The sequence below is a fragment of the Bactrocera tryoni genome, chromosome 2 (assembly GCF_016617805.1).
Source record: "Bactrocera tryoni isolate S06 chromosome 2, CSIRO_BtryS06_freeze2, whole genome shotgun sequence".
Classification (NCBI taxonomy): Eukaryota; Metazoa; Arthropoda; class Insecta; order Diptera; family Tephritidae; genus Bactrocera; species Bactrocera tryoni.
This window is the reverse complement of record NC_052500.1, coordinates 47,466,722-47,477,294: the sequence shown is the minus strand read 5'-3', so window position 1 is coordinate 47,477,294 and position 10,573 is coordinate 47,466,722. Positions and strand designations below refer to the sequence as shown.

The 10,573-nt window shown below is 39.5% G+C and overlaps 1 protein-coding gene across 1 annotated transcript in view; it reads right to left on the bottom strand.

Annotated features, from left to right (window-relative positions):
- Positions 1-2,613: 2,613 nt before the first annotated feature.
- Positions 2,614-10,573, bottom strand: part of LOC120768734 (paramyosin-like) — an 8,874-nt gene continuing 914 nt past the window's right edge. Inside the window, exons 2-11 of the mRNA XM_040095507.1 lie at positions 9,142-9,232; positions 7,811-8,716; positions 6,947-7,086; positions 6,124-6,890; positions 5,951-6,053; positions 4,736-4,903; positions 3,689-4,669; positions 3,399-3,626; positions 3,080-3,322; positions 2,614-3,017 (exon numbers count right to left, since the gene is read on the bottom strand). Coding sequence (XP_039951441.1) covers positions 2,964-3,017; positions 3,080-3,322; positions 3,399-3,626; positions 3,689-4,669; positions 4,736-4,903; positions 5,951-6,053; positions 6,124-6,890; positions 6,947-7,086; positions 7,811-8,716; positions 9,142-9,232 — 3,681 coding nt within the window. The 3' untranslated portion in view covers positions 2,614-2,963. The remainder of the gene's footprint in view (positions 3,018-3,079; positions 3,323-3,398; positions 3,627-3,688; positions 4,670-4,735; positions 4,904-5,950; positions 6,054-6,123; positions 6,891-6,946; positions 7,087-7,810; positions 8,717-9,141; positions 9,233-10,573) is intronic.

The following is a 10,573-nucleotide window of genomic DNA, read 5'->3' as shown; positions in this document are numbered from 1 at the left end:
TCACACGAAATGAAGTCGCCTTGTCTGAAACCTCGTTTGGTATCAAACGGCTCAGAGAGGTCCTACTCGATTCTGATGGAACTTTTGGTGTTGCTCAACGTCAGTTTACACAGCCGTACTAGTTTTGCGGGGATACCAAATTCAGACATCGCGGCCCTTTGCTACTTCGATCCCCTGTACTAAATTGCAGTTTTACTATTGTGCCCAAAAAATAAGGTGACATTGTATTTATTTTGAAAACGCTTTATTTATTCTTCCAAATCAATTTCATTCCCTTCAAAGTAATCCCCTCCCGATGCAATGCACTTATGCCAACGGATTTTCCAATCTTCGAAACACTTAGTCACTTTCCGGGATGGCCTTCAGTTCCGTCTTCGCTGCGGCTGGAATCTCCTCTATCGTATAGAAACGGTGTCCCCGGAGCGGTCTTTTGAGCTTGGTGAACAGCCAGAAGTCGCACGGCGCCAGATCAGGTGAATACGGTGGTTGCGGAACGATATGGGTTGAGTTTTTGGCGAAATGATCACGAATTACGAGGGTCATAATTTATATGCTATATACTATACAGGGGCGAACGCAGGGGGGGGTTTTGGGGTGTTTTCTAAATTTTGTGATTTGATACTTTTTTGTTCACAAACGGCCTATTTTGATACTTTTCTGCTGATAGAATTTAATTTTTTGAAACTATGAAAATGTTAAACTAAAAACAAACCTATTGTATCTGGATAGTATTAAAAAGTTGTGGGAATGTAGGCCAATTAAAAAACCCAGAAAAATATAAAATGGACAGAGACATTTTTTTAATTTGCTTTAAAGTAATGAGCTTGCCTTATAACTCTGTGGCTGCTGAACTGGATTTTTTTAGATTTAAGGTGAATTGTGAGTCGAAAATGGACTTCTTTTGAAAATTAGTTCTGAGCTGAAAAGTCACCAATAAGGTTTCTATTATTTTTTTTAGAGTTTATTGTTAATCATAATACAGGAAAAATAAAAACTCATTTATTATGACTTTCAGTTTTCGCTCCATGAGCAAACTGTTGTGAAATAAATTTAAATTAAAAAAAATTATGCTATTTGCAAAAAAATACTTGAGTGTCTTAACTAAAATGTCTATATTTTTAATAAAAACAACCAGAAAAAACTGGTCTGAATTATATACACAACTTTACTTATTATTTGTTTTTCATTTGCTGAATTTAGAATGTGGAAAAGGTTAAAAATCTTTTCTTCAGATTATATTTTCTAACTAAAATTTTGAATATATTTTCAGGAACTGGTTAAATCAAACAAAGAGATCCAAGCTTTTTAGTGCATCGTTTTTTAAAGATTGGAGCAACAATCCCTATATCTGTCGCTTCAAGTGAACGCTCGTTTTCCTCACTTCACAGGCTTAAAACACATTTAAGAAATAAAACTGGAGAAGCACGCCTGAACGGAATGGCTCTCTTGAATATCCCTAGAGATATAGAGGTGACGGAGGAAGAGATTTTAAATGTTATGGCCCAAAATAAAAGAAGATTAGACTTCAATTTGTGAATAAAATAATGAAACATTGTCTTTTTACCTGACCCCCCCCCCCCCAAATTTTTTTCCTGCGTTCGCCACTGTTACTATATAACCATATATCCATCTCGAGTAGTTTTATGTGATACGTACAATCGTTAGGTGAACAAAATACTCTGTAGTATAAAAACGGGATTTCTCAAATGCCAGTTCGATAGTGGTGTTCATCTGTCACCTGAAAACGCGATCAATATTGAAAAGACCATGTATTGTCTATACGACAGTCTGAATAGATGCATGGACAGAAAAACTGGGTGAAAAACAGCAAAAGTCGTGTATAAAACGATAGCTATGAAGACAAAGTTCTTACAGGCACTTGATAGGGGAGACTGTAAGAACTTGATCGGAACAATCTCTTGGCAGCACACGTCTGTAGAATGGGGCTGGCAGATCGAGAGGATCGCAGGAAGTATCAAAAGCAAGGCAGCATGGAAACAATGGAAACTCTCTTGTACACTTGCCTCTCATTGACAAGAGTAAGCTTTAAGCTTTTGATAGCACCACGTAATGAGACACTGGAAAAGGTATCGTTAGGGTCTGTTGAATTTCGAGTCTCCGCGTGGATTGCGTAACGGCACTCCCTCCGGTAGAGCTAAGAATCAAAACTCATTGGCCAACTAGACTAACCTAATCTTCTGAAGATGAAATCTCAGGCTAATGATCTACTTTGCAGAGTGAGATTTTGTTGATCTATAGGGTCGCCTTGATTGTCAAGAAAATTTGTGAAGTTGCTGGTTGAAGTGGTAACCGATTTTGTGGACCATAATCGGAACCCGAAAGACAGATCTTTAGTTATTTAGTTTAAAAAACTGCTTCACATTTCAAGCCATCGAGGAATAGATAAATTGTTTCATGGTATTGTCGATCTAACCTTTTCTGTTCGAGCAAGAATAGATTATTTTTATGTCCTTAAAAAATTTTTTTTCGATAATATGTAGGGCTTTCAGGAGGGTTCAAGCCAAACGGGTTACAGTCAACTACCTCTATAAGGTTTATGATGCTCATTCATAAAATAAAAATGCAGTAATATTATGGATTCATATTGGCTAATATAATGATTTTGTAATATGACATAAACATTATGATACATTGAGAAAATGAATATTTGTAATAAATAAAATTAATAGAAACTTTTTTTTTAATTTTATAATATTTTAAAAATGAGTCGGACACTATGCGGCAAGCCCTTTAACCATTAAAAATGGGATTATATCCGCTTGTCCGGCGTGTTCGTCACCGACTCTTATACGCAGCAAAAAAGAAGCACTCTCTCTACTAACATATCAAATAATGAAGCATTTCATGTATGCATGTACTATGTAAGAATATGTATGTATGTAGGATAAGAAATACCGTGGCATGGAACGAGTTTCTAATACAATATATAGAAAATGGCGCAACTACTTGGCGGCACGTCGTTTAGTCAGCGGCGTTGTGGGCGTCGGTGGTTTTATCTGAAAAAAGTACTCGAGCATATAAGCTAAGATCGAAAGACAATGAAATCTCCGAAACTCACCGCAGCACGAATTGGCTTAGCTGTGGCAGCATTTGCTGGCGGTGGATCACGCGGCTGTGGACCATTCTCATCTCCAACTACTATTACCGCCACCGGACGATTTTCGGCTGCCATGCGTTCGGTGCTCTCACTTCGTGATGTTGAACCCGCACGCTTAAACATACCTGATAAACGACCACGTAAATCTTTTTTGCTGGCGCGCATATCACTGGCAACACTAATATCAGAGTCAGATCCCTGAATCTATCAAATGATGAAATACATATGTACGTCTGAGTAGGGTAGAGTACTTAAAAGCAGCAGATGACGACAAACTTACCGACACTTCACTCTCGGAATTACGACTACTCTTTGTTAGACTACGCAGTTTGCCCATTAAGCTTTTCTTTTTCTTACGCGGACCGCGCGGTATATCACTCTGTGTAGAGCCACCGGATAAACGTGAGTCCAGACGTGAATCGAAGCTGCTATCACGCACCATGCCACCCAATTCGGAATCAATGGACTGCATTGATGAGACGCTGCCGTCATCTTGACGCCAAATATTCTGTTATAGAGATCAAGTCGCATTATAAAAATAAAACTATTACAGTACAACCAAATAACAACCTGATCCTTCTGTATTGAATGATCCAGCGACAGACTCTTCCTTATTAAGCTACCATTATGCCCTGATGAGCGCGATAGCTTGGAACCATTGCGCGTGGAACCTGCAGCGCTTGCCACCGAACTTTGACTGCCATGTGGATCGTTTTCCTGCGATGCTGCACGACGCAAATTGCTACGCCTCATGCGCGTTCGCTCGTTTTCATCTTCATTGAGACGCTGGAATTTGCGCAACTCCTCAGATGCCTCAGCCAAACGCGCCAGCACATTAGTTATTTGTGAGTTATTGAGCGCGCTACTGGGCGATGGACTGCGACTGCGTTGTCGCGCTGTACCCGCTGCATCCGGTCGCAATGTGTTGCCACTGCTCGATGTGGAGCGACTACTTGTTGTTACCATTTTCAAATCTGGCGCTATTTTTACTAATTCATCGACGGTTTGCAGCAATGCGCCTACTTTACGTTCACCACCATCTTGTTCCATACGCCGTTTCACCAATTCCTTTTCGTAACGCTCACGCTCGCGTCGCAGTTTTTCATTGGATGTGCGCAATTTAGCGTGTACATCGCGCAATTCTAGCAAGTCACATTGTAGCTCGGCGATCTTTCGTCGTCCCTCCTCCATCTCCTCTTCGGTTGAGCGTTTCAATTGATCTAAACGTCGTTTTGATTCCAGTCGCTCCTTATCTCGTTCACGCTCTACTTCGAAAAGCGTTTGTCGTAAATCACGTGCTAAAGTTGAAGTTTCTTGCAGCAGTCGCTGTTGATCTTCACGCTCCTTTTGCCATGAGAGTTCTAATTTCGTTTTCATACCTGGTATTTTTGTACGTCCCGAGCCGATGACACGTTCTTCCTCGAATTCATTAAGTTTGGATTGCATCTCGGATATTTTTATTTCATTTGCACTGCGCTCCGACACAAGCTCTGTCTTTACTTTACTCACCTCGAGACGTGCTTCAACTAACTGATCCTCTAGGCAGCCGATCTAGCAAGGTTCAATATTAAAATTGAATTGTGGTATTGATGGCACGAAGTAAATGTAATAGCAAACCTGTTGTTCAAGATAGGCAATTTTACTCTTATCATCATCATCACTGCTATGCATTGAACTGCGACTCTGACGGCCTGTGTTCGATTTCAATTCGCCGATCTTTTTCTGTGCGGATTCCAACATTTGTTTGAAGGCATCGCGATCCTTTTTAAACTTCTCACATTGGCGCTGAATGAAAGTAAATAATACAATAACAAATAAGTTCTTTAGTATATGAGAAACCGAAATGGTATTGGACTTTTTTCATCCGGAATGATTAGTTGTTTCTTATAAATGATTAGGAATACATTAGAAAATATGATATAAACAGACTCCAAAAAATCTCTGAATATTCTTTTCTGTATATATAGTATGTTTCAAAATTAACTTAGGGGTTGAAGACACTAATCCCATTTTAGGTATATAAAGTGGTCCGGACAAGGACACTCCGAAATTCTCCCCTCTTTCAACTGCATTCCTGAAAACTTGGATCACTACATTGCAAGGGCCAGTCGTGACGGGTTTTCTCTGCTCACTTACCGACAGATGGTACAGTGAGCTTTTTCATGGATGCGTCAAAGCTAGGAGGAAAAGTTGGAAAGATGGTTTTCTGTAAGGTCAATCTTAACTTTAGGCTATCTTAGCACTCTAGCGTTTTTCAAGCAAAAGTGACAGCTTAAGGTGGCGGTAGTCGCACTGCTACGAAGTGCAGCCCGTTCCAAGGAGGTGAGCATTCACAATGACACCAGAGCGGCAATACTAGAGCTGAGCTCGCTAACTCTGTGCTCAAAGCTAGTCAGGGAGTGTCTGACACGTCCCTAGAAATAGTATCAAGCTACTTCATCATCCGACTTGTTTGGGTGCGGGGTTGCCGAAGAGCTAACCAGAAGCGGCACCTTTGCCCTGCTCACATGGGAATGGAACGTAATTGGATGTCATTTACGTCTTGCGTTCTAGCACTGGGTTAACGTGCGCTTAGCAGGCGTTAGTCGACGACTATTTGTGATGATCATAACGCTTTATCGATTTGTAAGAATGTATACAGGTGTTTTAGGTGCCACAGGAGAATCAGTTTAAGCATAGCTTAATATTGTATAATACGAAATTTGGTGGAATCGTACAATATAAACGATGAGAGCCTGATTGACTTCTACAATTAAATTGTTATTATTGTTAAAATTAAAATACGATTTGCTCCCGAAAAGTTGTGATACTTCAGAACCTAGCCCAACTCACCTGCATGGAAGTCAGTTCGCCACTCAAATTCTTGACTTGTTGCTCGTAACGTAGACGGGTGGATGCCACCTCGGATTTGAGCTGTAATTCCGAGTTCTGTAACCTGGAAAATAGTACAAACGAAAGCAAACATTTTAATAAATATCGTAACTTTATTATTTCTATCTACTCACTTCGTTTTCAGCGTTTTAATTTCGGCCTGCAAGCTACTACTGTGCTCATTAATTGAATACTGCGCTTGCTCGATGCGACTAAAATCATTTAATTTACTACTTAAATCATCATTTTCCTTACGTAACTGAAATACTAAATCTATATTCATCTCGTTTTCTCGGCGCAAACGATCATATTCTTGCTCCTTCTCTGCCAATTTGTTCTTCAGCATTGTCTTTTCATATTCAGAAGCGCCGCTTTTAGTCTGTTTCGCCTCGGCTTCTTGCAGTTTGCGCTTCATTTCGCCCAATTTTCTCGCCAGTTCGGTACGCTCCGAACGTATTTCATCCATTTCATTGATTTTTTGTTGCAGCGAATTCAGCTCCACTTGCATATTATCCTTCTCCGTGGTTAGTTGGGCGCGCATTAGTATCGTTTCTTCTGATAATTTTTCCCAATGTGTATTCAAATCATTGTAGCGTTTATTTTCATCAGCTACTTGTTTTTGCAGTTCTTCAATTTGCTTTTTCAGCTCTTGCACTTGTTTGGAATCGGATTTTGAGGATTTGGATTTGAGCTCCTTTACTTCCTTCTCTAGCGACGTTTTTGTTTTTTCCGCTGACTTCTTGGCGCTGGCAAGATCGGCATCCAATTGTGCTAGTTTAGACTCGAGTTTCTCGCGCTCTTTACGCTCTTTTTCGTAGTCCTTCTCCAACGTGGTATGCTTTTCTTTGTCAAGTTTAGTCTGCGTTTCTAGCGCGGCCTTTGCTGCTTCAATTTTCTTTATCTATATGTAGGTAATTTATTTCATAATTGCAATAAATATTCTTTATAATTGATTACCTGGCTATCTTGTTTCTTTATCTTATCTTCCAGCTCCTTGACTTTAGAACTGTGTTTCTTAGCTTCATCATCAGACTTCTTTAATTTTTGCTCCAGTTCACTGAGTTTCGGTGAAGAACTTGTCAGTGTTTTTAAGCGATCTGTTGGAAAATAAATACAGATTTAGGATTTTAGAACATTTTTTTGCAGATTAAACAGTATGTTTAAAGTGGATTTCGGAATTTCCCGGAATTTATTCCGGCGTTTCGCGAAATGCAAGAAATTCTCAATTATTACATTCAGTAACTATTGTTTTTGCAGATCCCAAATCTTACCGAGTCGTTGCAAAACCCTACTTTCCAATATTATGTTTTAGAAATGTTTTCGGGCAAAAGAGACCCAATTTTTAAACACTTTAACGAATATTCCCTTCCAAGACGTCAATGGTCCTGAACTTATCCACGTAGGCAAGCGCCTTCACATAACCCCACAAAAAATAGTCCAGCGGTTTAAATCAACCGATTTCGGAGGTCACGCCTCAAGCCCACAACGGGAGGTAATGCCCACACCAAAAGATACCTTCAATAAACTGATAATTTCGTTGGCTCTATGGCATGAAAAGGCTTTGAAAGGCCGTTGTTTTACAAGATAAATGAAAATCGCTGAATGATCTAAAGGCTATCACAAAAATCGAGGTTAAGAAATGTTTCGACGATTGGAAGAAGGTCTGGCATAAGTGCAAAATATCAAATGGGGACTATTTTGATTACGGCAATATTAATGTAGATGAATGAATAATTTTTTTTAGTCAAAATACGAAAATTTCGTTGTTTTTTGAACACACCCCACATTCTCATTTATGACAGTTAGATTTGCTAAACTCACCAATATCACCCTCAGCTATGGACAAACGCTGTTTGGCTTTCTGCAACTGTTCCTCCAGACTCGCCTTTTCAGTCTCAAGCGTCTTTAGCTTATCGCCTCCACTATTCAATACTATCACACGCATTTCGCGTATCTCATCCTCCAACTCTTCGATCCATTTCTTCAAGTGATTCTTTGGCGTCAAATCTGTTACACGTTTGGGCGCTCGAATGGGCAGTTTCGCTTCAGCTTCCTGTAATATAACTTTTAATTTGGCATCTAACTCATTGCGTTCACACTCCATCTTTTCAAGTGATTCCTTCAATTTTGTAAGTTCCTCGCCATTCGCGCCATTTTTATCCAACGACGTACTCTTGCGTAACGCCTGCAATTGCATGCGTTTATTATCTTTCAGCAACTTCTCATTTTCGCTTTCCAATGTCGAGATTTTCGTGCGTAACACCGACGCCTCTTGTTCGACCAATTTCAGTTGACGCTTCGCATCTATATTGACATCTTGTGGCAGCGCAGAGCCGGTTTTAGCCGCAATCTCCGACTGCAAGCGTTCGATTGTACGATCCTTATCGGAAAGTGATTTACGTAACTGCATTAGCTCCTCTGTGAGTGCTTTAAGTTTCTTATCAGCGGCATTTGTTGGTGTCGAGTTGAACGAGAGCAGAGAAGACTTCTTGTCTCCCGTCTCGGCCTGATGTACTTTCTCCTGCAGCTCTCTGACATGCTTTTTAGTTTCACGATTTTCTTTCTCCAAATCGTCAACACGCTGACGCAGTATTGCCGCCTCTTGCTCGTTCAGTTCCAAAAGTATGCGTAACTCGGCGGGATCGTCCTCATCGGATATACCTTCGTCACGTTCAGCCGCCGATTCAGGCATCAGACGATGTGGTATCGGGCTCAGCTTACGTGTAGCTGTAAAGTTAAAGTTGGAAATGTGTTAAATAATCCATGCGGAAATAATATATATATTTTTAACGCAGTCAAGTAACTTCATCATGCAAAGCTTCGAAATGATGGGTGTAAATGAAATTAAGTTTTTTTAAGCGTATATGGATTAGTCAATTTAAATATGCATTAGTTTCTGGTGATGAGCAGCTGTAAAAAATGGCAAGTACTTGACGGTAAGAAGCAAGTTATACATCGAATTTCGGTTAGTTTGATTCAAATTGGTAAATTTTGTAAGAATTGAAATTTATATAATGCAAACTGTGTTCTTCGTAAGGGTAATGTGCCCAAATACAACGTGAAAATTTTACAGGGTTTTAAAAATAATTTGATTAATATGACAAAAATACAAAATTTTGTTTTCCAACTCATATATATATATATATTCGTACTTCTGGAGCGTGTTGCCATTTTTTTCAACTGCATCATTAGCGAATCATTTTCATCCTCGTAGCGGGCAACCTTTTTCCTCAAATTTTCAGCCTGCAATTGTACAATTAGGACAAATAATTAGTATTACATTAACAGAGTTTAATTCAATCGTGCAATTATTTTTAAATTAAAAGGTTGAAATTTCGATTATATAATTAAAAAAAATAGAATGAGCAATCTGCTCCTGCGACCCATACAAATCTCCCTGTAAGGATGTAATCATTTCAGTCATGCTGCAAAATACGCTTATCAGTGCGATTTTTTGCGGGATGCCTGAAGTTCAGTTATGTGCCACACCATGTGCCTCAGCGTAGTTTAGTTTTCATACCAAAGGTAGGTAAATCACCCAATCTACTCTAAGGAATTTAGGGATATAAGCTTAAATTCTTTCCTGCTGAAAATGTTAAAGAAAACTTTAGGCGTGTATGTATATCAGGGCCACAGCGCCTCTTAGAAACTTGTCCAAAGCGCAACGCATCCGCATACAGAAAAAAACTTCAGTAGAGACTACAATCCATACACCAATATTCAATATCGAAAGGTATCTTGAATACAGGATCACGTTCTTGGACAACATTTTACAGAATTTATTCTATTCAGCTGTACTATATAACGTTGGATTCAAAACCCGCTTGATCTCTAGAAGGATAAGAGCAGAATAGAATGAAGATAGAATGACCAAGGAAGTCTGTGTAGGCACTATCTTATGCCTTCGCTATCTCCGTTTCTGTGGAATAAGACGAATAAACTGTTAAGGTACTTAAAGAACTTAGACGGCAAAACCCAGTCCAAAATTAGGCATTGCGTACGGGTCTGGGACTCAGTTCGTAGAAAACTTATCTGCTGTGCTTAAACGAAAATATAAAATCCCTCCATGGAGGTTCCCTTCGATAAATAGGATACAACTATCTCTGTTGGATCGCACTAAATTCCTTGGAATGGAAACATTTACAGCCAACAGCAATGAATGTTATAACCTTCTTTCGCAAATCGGCAAGAAGTGTCTTGGGAAGAAGGGCAGCACGGAGGCTGCCAAGCTACAAAGGCATGATATATTAGAAGAGACTGCCAAAAGTGACAGAGCTATGCATTCTCAAAGTTAAAATTCCATGGAATGTTCTATCGGAATTCAAGACTGCAAAAGTTCTGTGTAAAACAGTAGATCGAAAACACACGAAGAGAAGAGAGTGTGAGTACATGATTGGAATACTCACTGGTCACAGTCTGGTGGCAATTCATGCCTACAGGATGAAGCTAATAGATAGAGATGACTGCAGGAAATATCAAGAGTAGGTGACCAAAGAAATAATAAAGCATCTTTTGTGCATTTTTCTCACATTGGCAACGTTACGCTTCAATTGGGAGCACCACGGTATGAGACACTGGAAGAGT